At 38.2% G+C, this 23,973-nt stretch overlaps 1 protein-coding gene across 1 annotated transcript in view; it reads right to left on the bottom strand.

Annotated features, from left to right (window-relative positions):
• The window catches only part of LOC115922976 (nucleolin-like), a 42,270-nt gene that overhangs the window by 6,000 nt on the left and 12,297 nt on the right, over positions 1-23,973 (bottom strand). Inside the window, exons 2-7 of the mRNA XM_030982856.1 lie at positions 20,699-20,733; positions 11,487-11,550; positions 6,982-7,131; positions 4,500-4,771; positions 1,342-1,485; positions 180-315 (exon numbers count right to left, since the gene is read on the bottom strand). Of these exons, the coding sequence (XP_030838716.1) occupies positions 180-315; positions 1,342-1,485; positions 4,500-4,771; positions 6,982-7,131; positions 11,487-11,550; positions 20,699-20,733 (801 nt within the window). The remainder of the gene's footprint in view (positions 1-179; positions 316-1,341; positions 1,486-4,499; positions 4,772-6,981; positions 7,132-11,486; positions 11,551-20,698; positions 20,734-23,973) is intronic.

Here is a 23,973-nt window from a genome sequence, read left to right as displayed (position 1 = left end):
TCAAAATATATGAGATACAATTTCATAAATAACAAAAAAACACCCTGTTGAAACGTCGAAAAGCCGAACATGAAGGAGCCCGAATTTTGGTCCATGTAATTTTTTTTTATTTGGGGGCTTACCCCTCAGCTCCCCCTCCCCTCCCCGCCTCATGCGCCTTTGTCTTTTCGTGTACTTACCCTGTTCAATTGCATCTTGGTATGCATCATAGAGGTTGACTTGAGAGCTTCCATACGGCACTTCATCTTGGTTAATCATGTTGGCATAGTCATAATATTCTGCAGGTTGAGCCATCTGGTTGTAGAGTAAACCATCCTTTAAAGAATAAGAAAATAAGGAGATTATATTAATAGACAAATATTATCTTAACTTCATGTGTATTGCTAATTTGGTCTTATTAACCTAGAGTAGCCACATCATTATGATACTACCCTGACTTCTTGCGGGCCCTGCAATTATTATTACTCCAGCAGTTATCCATACAGGGCCCTTAATTTAGGGCCCTCACGGAAGGCCACTACTTGTTGCTGAATGGGCTACCCTGACAAAAGATTAGAAATAAATTAATACATAAATAAATAAATAAATAAATAAATAAATAAATAAATAAATAAATAGAGGGACAAATACGGGTCAAGTAAAGCACCTTGTACAAGGATATAAGCACCGAGTTATGAACGAACCCTGGACCTCTCGAAAGGGATTCAAGAGTCTTACCCAATGAACCACGGTGCACCCTCTTTATCAAGTCTGAAAGATGGCCAATGATCAGCCATGAATGCAATTTTGTTTAATTGATTTTCCACATAATTATCCAGAACCATATTCCTATTCTGGGTGCAGAGATGCAATTTAATTATAGGTTTGTTGCTATCGTCCTGAGACTGAAACTGAACTGAACTGAACTGGAATCATCTAATTGATAGTCTGAAACAACACCGTTTCATAAAACTTGTTATCAATAACAACTTACAAGCTACTGTTATAAGTTATTGAAATCATGGCATCTGATTGGCTGAAAGCAAATTTGTCATAGAAATTTAGCAGTTGTTATAGATAACAAGTTTTATGAAACGGGCCCAGAAACACCACCATCCTGTCTTCTACCAAGGGTTCTGATCAAGGCAATATAACTGTGTGCTGGTGCTAGGAAGATTTCTAATTTGAAGATTCAGTTTCCCAGTAATTCAAAATAAAGATGGGTTGGGGATTTTATTGGTAGTCAAATATGTCAAACATTAATAGATCACATATCCGAGTTATTTATCACTCATAATTTCGAGTCGTAAAACTTAGGGTAAAATGAATATTTCTCCCCTTTTCAATAATCACCATACTCACCAAATCTGCCGTGGGATCCTCTTCCACCTGTGGTTGATAGGTCTCGAACAGCGCCCTCGATAGTTCAACTTGTTGTAGCATGAGAAGGTTTCTGAGCTGTGATGCTACTTCATCCTTGAGAGCGTAGGCTTCAGCCTCAGTGATCTGTCAAGTAAAAAACAAAAATATTGAATTGACTAAAATTATATGAGGAAATAGTATCACAACACACCAGTGAACTGTACTGCAACTGAAGACGTAGAAGGAGAAGAAGAAGAAGAAGAAGGAGATCAAAGTAGAGGAGAAGGAAGCAGAAGAAGAAGGAGAAGAGGAGGAGGAAGAAGAAGAAGAAGAAGAAGAAGAGGAGGAGGAGGAGGAGGAGAAGAAGAAGAAGAAGAAGAAGAAGAAGAAGAAGAAGAAGAAGAAGAAGAAGAAGAAGAAGAAGAAGAAGAAGAAGAAGAAGAAGAAGAAGAAGAAGAGGATGAAGAAGAAGAGGAAAAAGAAGAAGAGAAAAAAGAAAAAGAGAAACAAGAAGAGAAAAGAAGAAGAGAAAAAAAAAGAGAAAAAAGGAAGAAGAGAAAAAAGGAAGAAGAGAAAAAAGGAAGAAGAGAAAAAAGAAGAAGAAAAATTTAAGGTGAACATGGTAATTGCCTGAATATAGGTAGCAAACGTGACGAGCAATGAATGTCAGAAACGAGTTAGTCATTTCATTCTTATGATTGATGTGACTGTTTAAAAACAGTAAATACAGATTTACGTTCTGTTTTCTAGTCTGGAGAAAAGACACTGTGCATATTTGGTCTAAGTACTCCCCAATTCCCACTCTCTCATACGGTGCAACCGCAAGCCTACTGTATATTTGGTTTATATTTAATTCCTTATATACATCCTATGCTTGACTTTTGCCTGAAGACCGAAGCCAACTGGTTTTGGCGATGGCCGAGCAGGTTCTCCTTTCTATATAGGACCTATGAAACATTGGTAAACAGGTATGGAAGGGGGTGTGCGTCAGGGTCAAAGTTGATACTTCGCTCTGTCTCATCATTTTCATGAACTGTCAGGGTATTGACAGTGAAATATGGATCATAGAGAGAGAGAGAGAGAGAGAGAGAGAGAGAGAGAGAGAAATAGAGAGAGGGAGAGAGAGAGGGAGAGAGGGAGAGAGAGAGGGGAAGAGAGAGAGAGAGAGAGAGAGAGAGAGAGGGAAAGAGAGAGAGAGAAGGGGGGGGGGGGGCTTTCAGGTGCCTCTGGGTGGATCAGCGATCCACCGAGAAGGATTAAAGGTCATGTTTCACTATCAACATGACTATCTTCATCTGACAAGAAAGTTTCCTTGATCCACCGTCAAATGGCGAATGGCATTGCCTACGGCAAGTCCAGTTTAAGTGGATTTTTTTCTCTCAAAATTTTCCCTCTCTATTTAGAAAAAAAGATCCTGCCTCATGTGTGTATAATGTGCATCTCTACAATGAACTGTAAAAAAAACCAAGCTAAACCATTGAGTTTTTTTTAAAGCTAGCTCGAAGGCCGCTATAATATTCATACGGAAATGTAGTCAAAAAGGCGTATAAATTTGTATGAATGGATGAAAAGAGCCAAAGAATTTATCAATGCATTTAAGATTGATGAAAATGTTCTTGAATACAACTTTGTAATATAAAAAGCATATCATCACATCAACAATTATATTACTCATAATGTGCCTAGTCCTTTTCATGTTATATGTCACGATTCCTTTAACCTCGTTGATGGGTATATTTTGTTCTCATTAATCATTGGTTGATATCGTAGCTTCCTTTCATTCCTTAATGTCACGAAGACATGTATTATTTACTAATTACGTGCGTAATGTGGAGTGTCATCATCAGACAATTCTGACATTTACAGAGCGAACGAGGCTTTGAAAACAACTCGCTTAAAGCTGATTGTTCCCTGAAAATATCATAATTTAAAGGTCAAACCGTTTTTTTCTTCTTATTCATTTGAAGCCATTGGCACGACTGCGAACTGAATCTACAGTGGATAAAAAATGCTGAAGCCATTGATTGTATTGTAGGAATAAGAACTGACTTGCATAACGAGCACAATACGTGCTAGAGTGATTGGGCTGCATGAAAAGGCGCTTTCTAGTAAAATACCTTTTGTATTGGATGAGACAGGATATGGAAAATCACATTTTTGTACTTGAATAATATTGTTTAATGATTCAAGCTGAAAATACAAATAGATTTGGATAACATTTGGATTTAAGAGTACCTACAATAATAAATGAAGAAAAAAAAACGTTGTTATGTTAACGTATATTTAGATGTTGCAAACCTGATCGAAAATACTGAATTTCAGCAATTAACGCATGTATTTGCTATGATCATGATTATGATCATGATGATGGTACGGAAAGCAAATGAACACATTTACGGGTTCTTGGGTTATTTGTTATGACAGAAAGTCGACATATCAAATAGAAGAAAAGAATAATAAAGAGGACGGTTGCTTCATTACGGGACCAGCTCTGGGCTAGAATACACGTCGGGTAAAGGGAGGGACAGAAAGAGAGATGAAGAGAGGAGTATAAAAGAGGGAAAGGAAGATAAATTAGTAAATGTCGAACCCGGTTTATACGTTTCTATTTAAAGCAATCAATTCACATTTATGTATTCAATGTCGCCCACCCCGCCCTCCCCCGCCCATGCAGCCCCCGGGTGACAAAATGGTGACCTCCTAAGGGCAAATAATCATCATGGTCATAATACGCAATCTATTATGCGGAGGACAACGCTGATGGACAGCCTATATGCCTACTCTATATCGGTTGAGATTCACCCTTCGGCAGTACATGACATAAACATCGGGGAACCTCGACTTAACTTGGGGACTAGTCGGTGACTACCCTGAGACTACTTGCAGATTACCCGGAGACTACTTGTAGACTACCCGGACACTACTCGGAGACTACCTGGAGGCCAGCTGGAGACTACTCAGAGACTACTCGGAGACTACCCAGAGAGTACCCGGAGACTACTTAGAGACTACCTGGAGACTACCCGGAGACTACTCAGAGACTACCCGGAGATTACCCGGAGCCTACCCGGAGACTACTCAAAGACTACGCAGAGACTACCCGGATGCTATACCCTATAAGGATGGGGTAATGTGAAAGGGTTTATAATGCAACTCACATATCCGTCATGTAAGAGTAACCTTAGAGCCCGAAGGAAGCCAGCAGCGTCATCTGTTTCCACCACAAACTTGGCCACCTCCACGGGATCTCGTAGCTCTAGCATCAATTCACGTGCAGCAGCAGGTGTTAGCATGTACTCTGATCCTTCTTCTTCTTCTTCCATCTGTTGTTCGACAGCCTCCTCGAGCTGCTCCTCATCTTCATCTTCATATCCAAGCAAATCGTCAAACTCGTCTTCTTCTTCTTCTTCTTCGTTTTTGCTGTCTGTCTCTGTAAAAGTAAAACAGATTCAAGAATGTGCATAAGAACAATAAGGCCTACATGAGCGCTATAGATAATTTTTTAGTCTTCTTTCGCCTTTTGCGGCAACCGAATGGATATCGAAGTTGCGAGTCAGTATACAGTAGACTTGCAGTTGTAGACTTGTAGACTCAGTCAGTGGTACACCGGTGGCGCAACCACTTGGTATAGAAATAACAAATATTATTGCATGAAATTGTTTTCCATCGATTGACTTTATTTTTCAGAAACCTATGGCCGTTTGTTGTTTGGCGCCTGATTAAGCTTTGCGACGGTTACGTCTGCTTGAAAGCTTGCATCATCTGTCAGGTAGATCTATTTGCTACGCTAACTTGGCATTAATAATTAATGAGCGTTGCTGCAGACTCCCTTTAAGCTAAATAATTTCCTCCGGAAACATGCCAAAGTTGGGCATCGTATATTTCTAACGAACCTATTAAATGATATCATTATGATCCCGGTTTAGTAAAGCCTCCTCGTTAGCTATCACGAGTAATCCCATGACCACTTGGTTTCAAGCCTTATTTAGCTGAGACTTGACTGTTAGTGGGCTAATAAAATCACCAAACACGTCATGCAACTCACTTCCAAAAAGGAACAGTGACCAAGCAGTTTTACCCCCATAATTATATATAGATTAAGATTCATGTTCATTATTTTAGACACATGCAGTTTCAGCATGATAATGTATGGACATGAGGGTTTGATGAAACATAAAGTTGTGCACGTGTTATTTACATTTGGAGCAAGTGGGTGACAGGTTTCAGTCACAAGGAATTTAACATGCCAGTCGAAAGTTGAACATGCTGAACAAAATACCAAACAAGCAGACCTACTCACAAAATGTCACGATAAATTTTAGACTTAGTACGTTCTAAACACGAAATTTCAGGAGCTTTCAAGCTCGGTAAACATAGTGTTTGAGATCGAAAAAGAAGACAGGTGAAGTGCAAACACCCATGAGCGCCTTTGCTGGAAGAAAAAATGGTGACTACCAAACAAGCACGACCTACTCACAAACGATTTTCTTTAGCTTAGTACCTCCTAAACAAGAAATTTCAAAGCTCTTTATAGATCGTGTTTGAGATCGTAAATTGGAACGGGTGAGAATGTTTAGTGCAAACATCCAAACTTCAAAATCATGCGTGCATCTGCAAGTGAAGTGTTCACGCGTTCTCTACATGACACTTGCAGTATCATCTTTAAGCACGACGTTGAGCCCTAAAGTCATTTACGTTAATCGAATACATCAAGTCACATAACCCGAATGGTAAACATATGATGTTTAGAGTGTGGGATATCGATTGCAGAGATGATACACTGATGTGATGCCCTTGAGATTATCATCCGGAAATGTTTTCTTATACAAGCAAGTGTCTTATGTGTCTATCAATTATTTTATCCTCTCTGTGGACAGTGCCTTCATATTTCAATTACAGAGCAAAAATAAATCGGCAGTCTCTACTGACAAAGTGAATTATCAGGGTGTGGACGCAAGGGACGGCCTCGCCCTAGTACGAGTCGAACATGCTGGTACATTGTCCCTATTACAGTGAAACCTGTACATTAAGACCGATCAAGGGAGACAAGAAAAGTGGTCTTTACAGGCAGGTGATCTTTAGGTTCCTTCAGTACATATTTCAATGAGACACCGTTTTCAAGGAAAACAAAAAGATGTGGTCTTTATAGACAGGTGGTCGCTTAGGTAGGTTTGCCACTGTGATATCGGATGTTATACCATATGCAAAATGTTTTATCCTGTTCCTGTAAACAGTACATCAGTATTTTCTTTTTGAGGAGCACAGGTGCCATCAATCTCTGACAATTAAAATAAGAATAGATCACACATTTTCAGCCCCAAACCTCTAACCAGCAAGCGCTGAATAAAAAGTTTGTCGATTTGGGGGTAATTTTGCAAATCACGAGGGGGTGGGGGGGGGGGTCGTCCCCTGTGGAACATTAAGCTTCTGAATGCATCATTAAATTATATAGTTATGTTGTGACATTAGCAAACTTCTTACGGACATTTGTATATCGCGCTGAATAAATACAGAATATCATTTCTCTTTAAATTCAAAGTGCATCTATAAAAGCTGATTTAGTACTATTTTGGCAAATCGTAGAAATATCTATTCCAACTTTGGTGTCTTGAGTTCAGATATTGTTACATTTGATTTTACCTGGTTTCTTGCCTTCATTTTCACTGGTCACTTTGCTGTTATGATCGACTTGAATATCCTGATAGTTGATGACTTCCTGCCCCCTGTCATCATCGTCGTCTTCATCTGGTGTGTTATCTTCTTCTACATCGACAGGACCGTCTTCTGTTTCTGCAATATAAGGAAATGAATAGAAAACATTAAATGAAAAGTGTAACATTAAACAAGTTTTCGCTTCTAATAACTGTTAAGAAAGTATCATGAGAAATGCAGAAACCATTAATCGAGCCTTTCATTTCCCCCTCAACAAATGTAATTAAAAGAAAAGGAAATCATTAATTCTTCATGTGGCGAGCCAATATTTTTCTGCCAGTGCTTATATATAATTGCGGTTGATATAAAGGCAGCAACTAAGCCAATTTTGACTACTTAACTGTAATTACTTTTCAACTCGACGCAATATTGTTCTACGTAATATCTCCCTCCTCTGTCTGAAGAAAATCAGCAGATATAATTTTGTTCCTGTCTGGTTGAGGATTTTGCCCTACACACCCACGCATCTGAGGGACATATAATATATAATTGTGCCGCTCGCCATTTTCCACGAAAATGAAACGTTGAGGGGAATATACAACGCTGCCATTTTAATTCAGAAACATCAATTTAATGACCTTTATAATGCCTAAATTTTGACATTGCTGAATGATGTGGCGCCATTCTATGAAATCTAGCTGTCTACTTTACCCTGTCTGTTCGCCTTTATCGTTGACTTTAATAACGAGAATTATGGTCCTGGATTCTTAAAGTCGTGAAAATCTATCGGAAGTAGCGTAGACGTAATGATTATCGGTGATTGATTTGATTTTGAATATTGCATGAAGTTATTCCCACAATCTGTGTAAAGAAATGTAACAAAACTAGTGCTGTATTTATAGACTGTATTTCATTTTTCATCATTAATTACGAGTTGTATTTTCAGTTCCATCCTAATATTGTAGTCCATATTTTCTTTGTGTGAAATAAAAAGTTATCATTTAATTTTCCTAGCTTATTCTTTTAGCATAATATGAAAGGGGATATCATATTTAATTCTGTAAAACCCATGAAAAGGTTTTATTTAACATACCGTAAACTAAATATAACTGCCCCAAAGAAATTGCCTGCTCGAAATAAACACGTAGAAATCGATGTGAATCCAGGATTACGATTTCATTTGAAGATGTACGGCGGGTTTTTATCTGAGCTTAATCATTCCAATATTCTAAGAATAAATCGAGTGGAAAGAAATGAAGACCGGGGAACGAATGTGAAATGTTTTCCCCATTTCATTGCCTCCCTTCTCAGATTGATTTGTTGGCTTCTCACGCGGCACCGAGGTGGCTTTCAACCCCCTTAAGTTGTCACTAACGTCACCATCACGTCACCAGTTGTCATGACAACCTGTATTGATGATTGACTTAGACAAGAAATGCTGCACATTTCTTCACATTTCTACCCCATTTTTTTTCTTCGCAGACGAGTTCTATTTTTTCTAGGTCTGGAAGAATCCCAAGGGCCATTATGTCGTTTGAATACCAATATTATTTTCAGAAAGAGATAGAAAGAGAGGTTTTAAAAAATCTCTTTCGGGTACAATTTTTTAGTCTCTTTTCCTGTCAGGTTAGGTCCGGAATTGATCATTGTTTTCTTCGAGGATTTTGTTATCCTTTGTGACTTCGCTATTATTCACGAGAAAAAGCATTTTGATATTGAATATAACAGCTGCATGTCTGCCATGCACTTAGAAAGCTACAGACTCAAACCTTCCACGAACGGTTATCCTTTCCTTTCCTTCAAATTGTTCACTCTAGGCTTCCTGCCATATGGTTCTTTGAATACCTTCTGAAAATATCAGCGCTATTCGATGCAAACTTGATATCATTCATACGATCAATGGAGGAAAAAAATTGATCACTGAAGCTCGCAAAATATACACAGTGAAATGAGCACAACTCCTAACTCTGTAGTCATAGCACGTTTAATGCAATTTTAAGCACAACTGCGGTATGTATTAATGCGCTAATGCCTGATGCAAGTTCTCCAAGACCCGCTTTCACATTATCCTATTTAGCTTATAATCTGTGCAAGTGCTGACAATAAAGAAAATGGCTATACATAGACATTACAGTAGGGTGCCTGGTAGAACTTCTTTTTTGTTACTATTCATCTCAATTGCATGACTATGTTTGTAGTTTGTTCAATTAATTTCAAATACAATATGAATCCGTACTAGATTATTTTATGTATAGAAGGAATCACTCTGCAGACTAAGAGAACAATATCATCATGACCACAATATACATTGCAGATAATCTTGATGAGATGTAAAACTACTTATTCTTTAGCAGTGGTTAAATAACAATTAAATATAAGACAGCTGCCGGAATATATTTCGTTGAAAAGTGCAACGTTTATGATGAGGACACCTACGGCTCAAAATACAACTTTCGTTGGTTACGTGTCATTTTTTCCGAATCTTCATAATTCCGAAGGTTTGTATTACCAACATGATAGCAACCACTTTCAAAAAAATTAACCTATAAGGTAATTTCAGTAGCCTCATGCGTCACCCGTCGAAAATGTGCGAACACGGCAATGAGGTACACAACAACCTGAAGATGAACATGGTTTCTACATGAAGCATGATTTAGCTGGATATAATCCCCAAATATCATAAAACACTGTATCGTATTCGGAACAACGAACGCTTTTTCATTTTCAGAATTATGAATCCTATTTTACCTCCGGAAGTACTAACCTTCTGTATTATGAACCCTATTTCACCTTCTGAATTAGGAAACTTCGGATAAATGAACCTCCGGAATAACGCAACAAATTTTCGAAATTATGAACCCCCTAGTATGGGAAATTTGTGTTTCGGAATTACGAGCCTTCGCAAAAGCGTTCCACATCTTTAACCAATAAAGTAAGCCTAAAGGGTTCATAAAGCACATTTCGAGAGAAATATAGAGCTGGTCGGAAATATAATTTTGCGAGGCTGAGACCCTAAGGTGCTGTTCGAAATTAAATTAGAAGTGAGGTGACAGTGGTCACGTGGTCTCTACTTACTGCTTCCATGTTGATAATATCCTGAGGGATGTATAAGAGAGGGAAATGAACTATGCCATTACCCCAACACCTTAATAGAATTAGGTGGTGCCATTAATAGCAATTTGGAATCTATCAAGGGTTTTGTAAAGAATCGAAAACACCGGTGTCGATGCTGTGCCTAGCATTATAACATAATGTGCAATGAGCATCCGGTTTATTTTTGTCTGATGTTATCTTAAAACAACAGGATGATAACACTGGATATAGCGCACATATCCACCATGCATGGTGCTCAAGGCACTCCAACTATATATTACCCCGGCTCTGCTAGGCAGCCGATTTCGGCGCTCACAGCATTCAAGGATTAACGAAATTATAACGATTATAATGATTTCTATATATTACTATCCCTGTTATTTCCGGAACAATGCCGGGAACATGTTCGCAACGGTAGGTTTTATGACAAATCTTCCACCTCAAATCTAATGTTTTTTAGGTTAAGATTCCTTGTTGTCTGAGAAAGATTGAAATGTCTGCGCACGCGATACCACGCATTCAAGATCCACTTTCCTGTAGTTACGCTGTACGTACGTCATGCTAAAACATCAGTCGAAACCGATTGCTCGCAACATTGCTCCAGCTAAAGCAGGGATATTCATATATATCTAATTTGAAAAGAAAAATGATGTGACATGATCAAAAGGAAACGGAAGCACAGAATAATGACTTCAAAATTAAATGAAAGCGATGGTATTTCAATACAAGATTGAATGGGGTTGTTATGTCAGCAAGCTGGGTCGATGTGATGGTACTACCTTCGTGCGTCTCTACAAAATTATAACTCCAAACCCGCTTGAGGTAATGTTGACATTGGTTGATGTATGCGGCGCAAAGTAATTAGGCCAGCGTCACATTCAATTCCTTTTTGATCGGGTTATCATCGGCGAGAAGGAAAACCGATCTATATCATCCGGTTTCATATATCAATAATAAACACAATATCTGAGATTTGATCTGACATTTTGCTCCAGTGACATTACTCTAGGCTTTATTTGTCGAAGATATTATATTCGGGCTTGGGTTGAGACTGGCTTTAGGTTAGGTTTTGGGTTTAATAGCTCACGGTGTTGTGTTGAGTGCAGGATTGAAGTTAGCAATTCGACTTACGACCAAAATTGATCGCAGAGCAATTTTATTTATCTTCAATACGTAAAGTCTCGTTCAAATATGACGCGGTAAATCGCTTAAAAATAAAGTTATGTTGACGTAACTGTAACAGCTCAGTGAATACACTAGTACGCAAAAGATCTTTGTTGCGCGCAGTTGCCATTTACTTACACGTAAAAAACCGCGGTGTTTCTTTTTCTCTATTTGCCGTGGTTTAACAGTTCATATCTGAACGCGAATCAATTCATGCAATTAAATATGCTTCTTACCTTGGATTTGCTTTGGTTGTGTGTCTTCTAGTTCTCTATCTTGTGACGTCACTGCATTTTCGACCTGGTTAAAGGACAAACCATACAAGAAAAAAGAAGCCTTAGTAAATAATGTTTGACGTTTACTGCTATATATACGTGATAACTGAAATGTAAGGTTTCAATGAAGACCAACATATTCGATGTTAATCAGGGGCTTCAGGGCCCCGTCTTATAAAAAGTTGCGACTGATCCGAATCAATCGCAAGTCCTCTAATCAATCGCAAGTTTGGGATCTCCTATCTCGTATATACATAGATGTGATTGATATCAATCGCAACAGTTTATTAGACGGGGCCCAAACATGAACACTGACTTTATGTCTCTAAATGCTACTGCAAAAGCACAATTACGAATTGAATGCAAAAGAAATTGAGACACAATATTAGACATGGATTTTCAAGAATGTATAATCTTTTTGTTTCAGGTCCCGAATTTGTCATTCACATAACAATATCGGAATTGTAAGACTTGTAATGACGTCATACTTAAGCAGTCTGTACCGTGACTTGCTACCCACTAGTAGTCGATAAGCCATTTTTTACGCAGGAAAACTTCAAATACCATGAAATTTTCATATGAAAAATAATCGGTACATCAGTCGCACACAGTTTTAAAATTTACATAAATGATTTCACCATAACTTGCGCTTTCTTCAATGGATGCGGTAGCCTTTGTTCGGAAACAGTATCATTGCCAAACGACGCCTAAGAGAAAATCAATTTATGGTGAACTCTTATGGAGGGACCCCATGGAGCTCCCAATCGTAATATACAGTAATGGCAACCGAAGATGAATGCTTCGGGCATGGAATCATTTTATCAGCCATATCGATGCAGATATACCTCAAAACACAATAATACATGCCCACATACAGACTGCGGTCAAACTATTAGATTTGATATAGAAACTCATTACCCAAGGTGTTCGAGTAAATGTTCATTTAGTCTATCAAACTGATTAATATGCGAGCTGAAGGTAATTACGACACAGGATGCCGTTCACATGGTGATCACGATGATGCTTCTGCAACACGATCGAGAATTATAAAGTTCTGTTTTTTAGTAAAGGTCATCGTGTGGGCGGTTTTTATCGTCAGCAGCAACCCATTTCGATCGCCAAACAAAGATGGCCACTAAGGACGTGCGTCCACTGGTCTCCGAAGGATGCAAAAATGGTTTCAATTTACAGAGGAGATCAAACGGTTTTCAAGGATTCCTCCTAAGACCTGGCTCGATTTAGTCGACCCCTTTGAATCCGCATTTGCTTCGGTCTTTTAATTACTATCATTTAGCTACTTAAAACTTTGAAGGATATATTGATTCTCTCTAAATTTTGATGAAAAGCTGAGTTACGGATGCTTTAATGACAAGCGAAATGAGTAGCTGAGTTACGGATGTTTTAATGACAAGCGAAATATTTTGTTTTTCTCGATATCAATCGACCACTTTGATCCAAACATTGTGAAAAATAAAACGAAAAAGAAAAACAATACAAATCTGCCATATACACACCTAGATACAAACTTGTTTTCGTGTTCCTTCCCCTATTCCGCCCCTCCCACCCCGCGGCCGGTAAAATTTATGAACTTTTTAACAATAAATCTTGTCAGAAATTTTGATATTCTACGCTTCCTCTACTCCCGACAAAAATCCAGCTTCCACCATTTACCCTAAGAAAAAAAAAGGTATAATTCTGCTACAATAGCAGCACCCTCTGCCAAACACGCGTAGGTGCGTGGATGCAAATCTGCACCCCAATTGCCCTCCTATTTCTAAGTGTGTTGCATAGCAATATTTCACTTGATAAGATGGGAAATTTAAAAAAGATTGTCGTTCCTTCCCTCAATAAGGATCTTTTAGAAGCGCGCTCATTCATTCGATGTGTCCCCTCCGTTGCATCTTCCTCTCCATCTCTCTTTGACAGGCTTCAAATATATTCATCAATTCAGTGTCCTCAGGCATTGACCCTTGCCTGTATTATTCTGATGCCGTTGTTCTCCACGGTTGACTGAAATGGATCGTTCTAGGAGATAATAGTCAGATATCCGCTTCCCTCGACAGATAGACAGACAGACAGTACACTTTTCAAAGACATATTAAACAGACCTTAGATATACTACGTGAAGACTATAGATCACTTTCTTTTTATGTTTATACACTAACTTTACAAAACTGCATGAAATATGGTTCATAATTATAAGCTTTTGTCACTAGTCTTGCATAATTCATACTTTTTTTCATAGACGCATTACTTTGAAAAATGATAATGATGAAAATTATAATGATTGCACTATGAGTACAATGCTCTGACTATGATATGAATTTTACAAATTCAAATAATATACGAAGTACTACACACATCATTGTCATCATTCCCAAATTCAATACTGTCTTTAAATGGACTCAATTACATAGCTCCCCCGCAATATACGTCAGCATTTCTCTATTTACCGAATTTTAGTCGCGGTGTGTAATAGTACACTAGAAACTGTGGGTAAATTGATATCTCACGTTCTTATGATATTGTGCAGCCATCTCAGGGAAGCGAGGGAACATTTATTTGAATTTGATTATTCCTAAAGTGGCAATGGGCTCAGACGTACGATAACTGGGCAGTGATAAAATCTTGTATGATAAGATTATCAAAGGAAAAAGACTTATAGCAAAATTAAGTAAATCTGTTATGATTGTTTTTGGTTTATCTTTTTTTCCTAAAAAAAACAACATGATAATGGACTTCCAGTGCAGGCAATTATTATTTTATTGGTCACAAAGTACAGACGATTGGAGTTAAAATCGACTAATCAAGCAAACTTGCCAGAACTGTGAAGATTCCTTCATAAAATATTGATCACTATGTTCGGTCGGAAATTGCTGTATTGATGATTATTGGTAGCTTTAAAATTACCAAACCGAAATGAAAATGTGGGTCGGGTTACAAAGTGGGCAACAAAAGGCGTTACCATGGCGATAAAGTACACATCGAGTATGAGTATGGGACTCACAAAAGATTCCTAACAACGCCGGATCTACGTTGAATGAGAGGTATTAAGGGTTGATCATCATAAAACGAATCAAAAGAGAGAATATCATAGTCAGGGGCGGATCCAGGGGGCGTGTGGGCGCATGCCTCCCCTCTTTTTACATTCAGAAATACCTCAGAATGTAGCATAGAGCATATTAAGGTTCACCCTTTTCCGGGGCCCTTAAGTGGGCCCCGGACCCAACGCCGTAAAGCTTTCGCGCTCGCAATTTCCTACATTTCTCGCCCCCCCCCCCCCCCTTGGAAAATCATGGATCCGCCCCTGATAGTGATAGTAGAATGAAAACGCCACAATTGCTGATCATTAATCAGGTTAATGTCTTACGTCCAGGTTCGAATTCAGTATCAATGCAAACACCGGTACCTTGAACATTATCATACCGAGAAGATATGAACAATATGAAATATAAAAGCTCCATAGAAGCAATGGATCGCTGTATTCTAAATGCACGCTATCCCTTTTCTACGATCTTCATGGCTGGATGATCCCTATTTCTCCAGGTCTCTAAGCTTCAGAAATGGTTCATTCTACCGAATATTTCTCAGAAAAGAACACGACCGCCTGATTTACCCATCAAGGAATGCCCATAGGTGCTGTTTTTCAATCGACCATGGTCTTCACCCTCATAACCATGACAACGGGCAGACATCTTGTTTCTTGCTTGAAGGTGTGAAATAGATAGTCATCAAGTGAATTGGAGCTATAGGGAGTATGATCGGAGGAAAGACATTTTCTCAATGGCGTAGCAGAGAGATGACACGGTATTCAGGCCTTATTTTCATGACCTGTGTTACAATCACTGAAAATTAAATGTGTTTTTACCTTAGCCGTGAAAATGTGATTTATTTCTGATGATAAGAAAAGAAGCTAAAATAAATAAGTCTATTTATTCAAAAGCTTTTGAGTTTGCAGTACCCGTCATTTTAAAACTAAAATGACATAATCATCTAAACTGCTAGACTTTTTCTTACTTCTTTACGTGACATGATTGTGACGTTATGGTTTTTTCCTCATAGATAACGTTTATATCGTTTATATCTTGTGAGAGAACTTTACTCATCATGAAAAGAAGTAAGCCAACGTTATTCCAACTGTATGCATACAGAATGGACATGGACAACCGTTGATGTTTGATGTAAAAAAAAAAAATGATAGAATACACTTAACTGAAATGCCAATAAAACGTGGTATGCAACCTACTTTTTGACACTTCCTTTCCTTTAATGAAACGCTTAAATGGGAACACTATGTGTGATAAAACAGAGGATGGGTATACTACCATCGTGCTACCGACTAATTCACGCGGGAATAGTGCGGTTGGGTAAATGTCACAGTCACCCGCACCGGATCTGATATCTCCACGAGCCGCGGATAGAATATTCGAATGAGAATATATCCGATATCATCCCAAGGGGTGATCAATTTGATTTGGTTTGATTCTCCGATTTAATTCACCCCTTTGTCACTCGAGTCACATCCAATAGATGATGGCTGAGGAGGTGGCTTTCTCTCCATAAAGCCCTCCTATATAGTCCGACTGAAATAAAGAGCTTGCTTGCACGGACTGAAAGTGACTTTCAGAGTTCATGGTAATCAATGCATGCAGATGAGATGAGAACAAGGTATTCCGAGAAACAGGTAGATGGGTATTGCTCGGCAGTACGATCACCAAATGGGTCCCATATGGACAAAGAAATAGTGAACATAGATATAAACATGCAGAGAGACAGAGAGAGAGGGGGGAGGTAGATCTGTTTAGTAATTACTGAATAAAAGCTAGATTTAGTGATTGAACATTAAATGCTGCTGAAATTAGGAGCGTCTTCAAATAATATCATAGCATTGAATAGAAAATTGGGCTATTATTTTCATAATATGAGAATGAGAATGGACCATTCCCGAAATTGACTTTGCATTATTCACCAAATCCTTACTTTTGAATTAGAAATTGGTGCATTGGTTCGGGTTTAACACATGTTAACTTTTAAAAAATAGTTTAATCACATTTTTAGTTGTTTCTGACCTACAATTCAACTAAAAAATTTTTTATCGAAACCGAATTTCACGATCTTATTGGCTGTATTATATATACGACTATACCAGGAATGACGTAAACTTTTAGATGTAGGTGTTTCGAATTTCTAGTCTTTAATGGAAATTAGTAGATTAAAAGAAGTCCTCAAGGACAATCGCTCAATTTCGAGTTGTTTAGAATCTTCAGTATTGAACAGAAGTACTCATCTAGGATCTCAATAGGTCCCATATCCGACAGCCAACACTCTCAATTACTCGCTTGAGTGGTGGCTTGAAAGGTCGCAGCATTTTAAAGTTTAGCTCAGGAGGAATTGTCGCCTCGAATCACCAGCTTCCTCCCCTCTTGCTTCATCCTATTATCTATTTTCCATAATTATCTACTCCTCCTCCTCCTCCTCCTCCTCCTCCTCCTACTCATACCTTCTCCTCTTCCGCCTTCTCTTCTCTCGTACCCCCTTTCGTTTCCGCTTCACCCAATTCGTAAACTTGCGGCTGAATTTTCATTTCGACGGAGATGCAAAATAGTGACAAACAACAAACTAATGTCCCGCGGCACGTCATGGAAATTGATGTGGCCATCACTCACTTGCTAACGGTCGCCGAGTTAGTCATTAAACACATTGATATACAAAGTGAAGTCAATAAGTTTAAAGCGTGGCTAAATATAGCTACCACTGAAGGCTTGTTTATAAATATAATTTGGTTATTTGAATGGCAGGGACAAAATGCCCGTCGTCACCAAATTGAAATATTGACTTCTGCTGCAGTCCTTTAGGAGCTTTTAAGCGTAATTGCTACTTTTTCTAACGGTGAACAGTCATTATTTATTTCGGACATAATTCTCATGGCTTCTTACAAATCACTTCTCTATAAATAATCTTGTAGAAAGTGGGTCTTTGGATAACCTTTGTCTTACTTCATGTACCTGTTGAATATATTTTTTTCTCTCTGTTGTTTAGGGTTACATCGCCAAAAGAAGAGGTAACATCACTTCTGTATTTTCCTATACCATTGGTGCTAGAATGAATACATCAATAAAACTTGTTTTATTCATCATGACAGCATATTCATCAACGTCAGTAAAATTGAGAATTAAAAAAAAAATGTCCATTAACGTGAACGATAATGCAGGTGATTATTCGACAAAGTGAATGCTTCAAATTTAAAAGAAACCCATTACCATTATCTCTACTGACGTCATGAAATTTGCTTTAACGATATATTTTATATGATGAACAATATTCAGTAGCGTAATTGAACGAGCCCAAGACGTTGATGTTTTTAATGCTCGAATTTCCATTAAAATTTCTCTCTTCTTTGTTTCTTGAGTAGATTAAACTAATCCAAGGCGAATTTACTTTGTTCGAGTGAATTGTTATTGAATTTGTCAAGAGCTTCGACCTTTATTGACATAAACGTCACGTGGGTATCTACAAGGCGTCATGAATGCATGCATAAGGGCCTCACATTACATCAAAGGTGCTAAAACTTTCATAATCTATTATTTTATAACAAGAAAGATAATGGGCTGGATTTACGATCATGAAAACCATTGTGTCGTAGTGTTTATGATTGGTTGGTGAGATACATTCTTGCTTTTAGAATCTCCTCTTGCCCAATTCGCCCATGTACACGGCAGTGGCGTCACTCCAGCATTTGCCTTATCCGCTGTATTACGACAAACAATACTCGGGTACAGGCAAAGAAAATAAAGCAATGCAATGATGGGTGTCTAGAAAGCCAAACCATCTCTAATTCCCCTCTAAGCCTAAGAATATTTTGGGAAATGTCTTCAAATGTCAAAATATTATAGGGGAAAATGCCCCTCCCCTTGACATCTAATGATCAGGTGATGGCGTACATCAGATGACATCAATTCACCTTTTCCATAATATTATAGGAGACGTCACTGCATGGAAAAAATAATAAGCAGTGCTCAGCAGAATCAATAGAATATTTCTGAGCAATTCTTTGACCCGTTTAATAAACGCTGTCGCTGGCATGCATGCCCTAGAGGAGAGCTCGTTGCTATGGCAACCCTTCCATGAGTTTATTGTGCAGGAGAGAATAAAGATGAACAGAGAGAGATAACCAGATGCTTGAAGCAGACACCAAACATGCGGTGTAGCTTCTAGAGTTGTATAAACATCACCCTGTCACTAATTAACAAGAAGCGTACGATGAGATGAAATGGATTGAAAGAGGAAAAACAGAACTACTGTCAGGAACGAACTTTAGCAGGGAAACATCAGGAACGAACTTTAGCAGGGAAACATCTTGTCATAACAAGTATTAGGCGTAGAGAATTCCAAAACTAATTGGTAATCAGGGACTAATTACACTAGGTATAATCATCTGATCTTGATGGTAAATTGTGCATACTTTGAGGAAAATTAATGTCAGAAACAGACGTATAAAGTAGTTACGTGTGCATCACTACGTATTTCAAATTGCGTGGAGTTTATTCAAGGGCTTGTCAACAAGGAGAAATAATAATTGTGCAAATGAACTATAGTGTCATTTCCCATTACAGCTTAAACAATTTGACCGGAACGAAAATCAGTGAGAAAAAAATAATTAAGAATAACTCTTCCATGACTCTTTCCAATTCACAAGCAGCCAGGCATATAGGTAGCTATCAGATGGAGAACATATTGATGTAAAAAAATAGATTTAAAAAATCTTCAAAATGATGATTCAAGAAAATGTATATCAAGATGTGTTGAATATAATTATTTACTATTAATTGGGTTAGACAGGAAGAATATATATTGGGGGGTACAAAATACAGGAAAGCAACTCAATCCTCACAATGTTCATAAAATAGTTTCATTAAATTATGACTCAAGTATGGACCAAAACAAAATCAATGCTTTTAATGTTCTTCTCTACGAATTCTGTCATGTTCGACGTTCGAAAAAGCCCTATTTACGTCCCGAGACAACAGCATACTCTGTAGAATAACAACATGGTGCCTGTTGGGTTGACTCGTACTATGCCAAACAAGGGTTCGTTAGGCTGTTTCAGTGCAGGTGTAACTTGTTTGCCTCCCGGTCATATTCGATTTTGTACTCGGTTCCCTTCCGTTTACTATGGGAATCTACCCGAGACGACAATAAAAACCCGTCAGGAGCATCCTCCTCCTCTTTATAAGTTATTTACTCCGATTTCCTGTAACGATGAATCTACGCGAGCGTGTGAGTTTACGTGCACGGTTGCATGTCGTCAGCAAGAGGAAAGGAGGGAGGGGTTCAGGATTCTCTAGTCCTTGTTGACAGTAGTCAGAAGATTTATGTTCCTTGAAATGAGGGCAATAAATCTCGATCAGTCCGCATGCGTTTGGTAGACGAAGGGTCTACCGCTTTTAGTTGATTTTTTTGTGGGTCTACTAAAAATACTACTTTGCTACGGTTGGTTACATTGCTTCCCGATCAGTTTTCATTGCTGATTACCGATCATCCATCATTCTTCTTTCGATCACGATGTCTCGATTACGCTTTGATCGGTCCACTTGAATGTTCTTGTTTGTTTTGCATTTCAAGAATACAACCATAATTATTTCCCTTGAGAAGTGAAAAAGATATTCTTTATACGGTTGAGAGAAGTCTCGTTTTGACAGATTCTAAAATCATGATATGCCTAAAGCATGCATACGTTGAGACAAAAACGAATGGTTTTACACCTAAACTGGTCCTACGTATTAAAGGACGGATCATATTTATTAGGATCATATTTAACATTTGATTGATTATCATAAGAATATACTTCAAAACCAATGTCCCCTTATAATACCTCTGAAAAAACATTTCTAATTCTTTTCAGCACAGCTCAAGAAGCAGCACAGCTTTTCTACAGATCAGAGGTTACAGGAATTATTAATATTTTGACAACGGCAGGATAAGGAAAAAAACTTACAACGACGTCCTTTGCTATAGCTGAATTATAATTGGAAAAATAATGAAATCAGACGCGACATTAGTGAGCAAGTTACATTACTCCTGCCAATTATTGAATTTAATTAGATTCCATACAAATCTATCATTTCATCCGATAAAATTGAACGTGAAATGAGAGAGAGTGAAAAAAAACTCACCTTTTGTAATTTTGTTTCTTCATTTAGTCTGTCTTCTGTATAGATCGAGAAAGAAAAGAAAGGGTTAAACAGTTATTTTCTTCATAAATTATAACAAACTTTTGATAAATACGTTACTAGTTATGAATTTAAATGCATATTGGTAATCATCATGTAATACAGTAATCATGAACATTATGTAAAATCAAACTTTGATACGTCTATATAAGGTGGTAAAAAAACGTGTTGAAGGAACATGTAGAATGGCATGATAAGAAGTATAATACATAATACATAATAGAGAGGTAGAGAGAAAGAGAACAAAAGAGAGAGAGAGAGAGAGAGAGAGAAAAATATAGAAAAAGGAGTGGATATACGTATAGACACGAACGGAAAAGAAAGAAGGAGAAACAGAGAGAAATGGGGAAAGCAACAGAGACAGAAACAGAGACAAAAAAGGAGGACAGAAAGATAACAAGAGAAAGACATAAAAAGCAGAGAGAGAAAGAGATATAGAGATAATTGGCCAGAATTTAAAACGTCATCCTTGACCCATCCAGCTAATATACTGAGCGTATGGGAAACAAATTATGCATTATCGAACCAACACGTGATAAAACAGGACGCCATTTATCAAATCTAAACAATCGCTTCTCTGATTGGAAGTACATGCAGTGATAATTTACCAGTTGTACCTCATAATAAATACGTGAGCATTTGCTGAGTTTGAACAGATAGAAGGGGTTTGGTGTTTTACCCCGCTGTATTCTCGTCTCAGGGATGTGTTGACATAGCCGGTTCTGTAGTTTGTTCAAGCAGTACAGACGTTGCGTAACATAATGATGAAAAATATTTACTTATTGGTCAAGCCCACACATTTTTGTATAGAGCCTCATCACTCTTATTACAGCTCAGGAGAATATGCACCTCAGTCATTGCATAATAATTGTTTCTCTTTTACAATTTCGCCAAGAGAGAAATAGATAATGAGACAGAAAGAATGTGTGTGTGTGTGTGTGTTCGAGAGAGAGAGCGAGAGAGAGAGGGAGAGAGAGAGAAAAGAAATAGAGAGAAAGATAGCAAAAAGAGAGAGAGAGGGGAAAGAGAGAGAGAGAGGGGTCTTAAATACTTGGTCATACAAATACACTTAATCTTATGAAGATGTGAACGTGTTGTCTGTCTGTCTGTGCGGCTGCTTATCATGGTTTTATTGCACTGCAATGCATAATGATGGAGCAGTAACAGAAAATTGGAAATTCAGATTTATTAAAGATGTTCTGTTATTATCTGGCAAACTAACCTGGGTATATTTTCCAAACTTGGACAAATTTGCATAGTTTGGGTGACAAAATATTATTTTTATCACGCAAAATGTAGAACTTTATACCAGTTCATTCTATCGTCACTTAAACGTCGCATAGAACTTTATTGCTAGTTACTACAGAACAACAGGATAATGCACCATGATTTATTCATCTTTTCAAACATTCAGGAGAGAGGGGAGGTAGAATGAGAGAGAGAGAAAGACAGAGGGAAGGAGAGAGGGAGAGAGAGAGAGAGAAAGAGAGAGGTAGAATAGAGGAGAGAGAAGGAGAGAGAGAGAGACAGAGAGAAGAGAGAAAGGAAGAGAGAGAGAGAGAGAGATAAGAGGATAATTAGTTTTCTAGAATATATATGATGTTAGCTATTATATTCTAATCTAATGAAGATGTGATGTTGGTGACAAAACCTTATAAATATATTTTACATAAAGTGAGGAACACACTATACCCATTTCTCACACCAAGGAAACTAAGGAATTCATTGATAATACACAATGATAAAGTGACATGACTACACTGCTGTATTACCTGCAGAACGATCAACCTGAATGTGTACACAGGTGTTACCAAACTTTGATTACGTGACAGATACCTTGCCATATACGGACATTAAAGAGGTTTCTATGACGTGTAGATGTAGATCATATCAAAGTAGTCCTGATCATTGGGGGACTCGTCATCTTCCTATTCTGAAAATCTGGCGCTATTTCTTAGACATACAAGACTCATGAGACTCTTACATGCGGATAGTAATGTCCGATGCTAGACTATAATATTCCCCCAAAACGAAATATGACGAAGCATCATTATCCCCTTCCTCCACATCATTGTACCACTGGTTATTAGAATGAGTCGATTGTAAACTCATGATAACAATGAATAAGTAATGTCCGATGTCACGATGCCTTAGTTTCCCTCATCATTCTACCGCCCCCAGAGCATGACCAACTCCTAATAAAAACCGACCCCTTGACAGGAACCCGTGACTCTCTAACTTATTCATGAACCCCTTTGCTGACGCTCTCAGATTTCTCGCACGTTCAGTATCCTCTCCTCCAGATCCCTGGCCGTAATGGCAGTGATCATTCCTCCGCGTGAGTGTGAATTCGCACGTTTTCAGAAGCTGCCGTATTTATTGTGTGAGGCTAATTTTGCAGTCAATCATCGAAAATTGCGACATGTCACTGCGGAGGTGTTACGAACCTGGATTGTCATGGCTGAGATTTCTGCGGTGAAGAAAACCACAATTTTGTTTACAGTGAGGCCAGTGGTAGAAGGGGTGTTTTTGCATTTTTAGTTTTTGTGGTGTGAGGAAGATAAAACCTAGACTATAGCTTGATTCACGAAATTTACATGAGAACAAAAGGCCCTAGCACAGATGGCAAAGTCACTAATTTACAATTCACCTGAAAAAAAAATCCCGCTCATTTGAAATATGCCAGTGGTATGATTTTCTGTGGTAGTCAATACCTCGTGTATTGAGAAAATAAACCGATCTTAATCAGCATCAAATTGTTTATGGCCTTGACATAAACTCATGCTTCATTACATTCAGAATTTTCAACAATTTCAGAACCGTTTTATCTTTGAGCATGCAATCTTTCAGTGATCTCCCCCGTTATATCCGAGTCACACGGCACCAGACCGATGCCAGACTGACAACAGGCCCTCAACAAACCGACAACAGGCCGACAACAGACCGACACCAAACAGACATCAGACCGACAACAGACCGACATTAGAACAACCGACCGACGTCAAATCGAGACCAGACCGATATCTAACCAACTACAGACCTACAGCAGATCGACATTAGAACAACAGACATATCGGACCGACATCAGAAGGAAACTAGAGTGACATCAGACCTACAACAGACCGACAACAGGCAGACATTAGACCGACAACAGACTGATAACAGACCAAAACAAATTACTTTACCCCTTATTGCAAAACATAAGTCGGTTTAGAGTC

This window comes from Strongylocentrotus purpuratus, unplaced genomic scaffold (genome assembly GCF_000002235.5).
Source record: "Strongylocentrotus purpuratus isolate Spur 01 unplaced genomic scaffold, Spur_5.0 spur5_contig_827, whole genome shotgun sequence".
Taxonomy (NCBI): Eukaryota; Metazoa; Echinodermata; class Echinoidea; order Camarodonta; family Strongylocentrotidae; genus Strongylocentrotus; species Strongylocentrotus purpuratus.
Note: the sequence above shows the minus strand (reverse complement) of the source record. Positions and strands in the feature narration are given on the sequence as shown.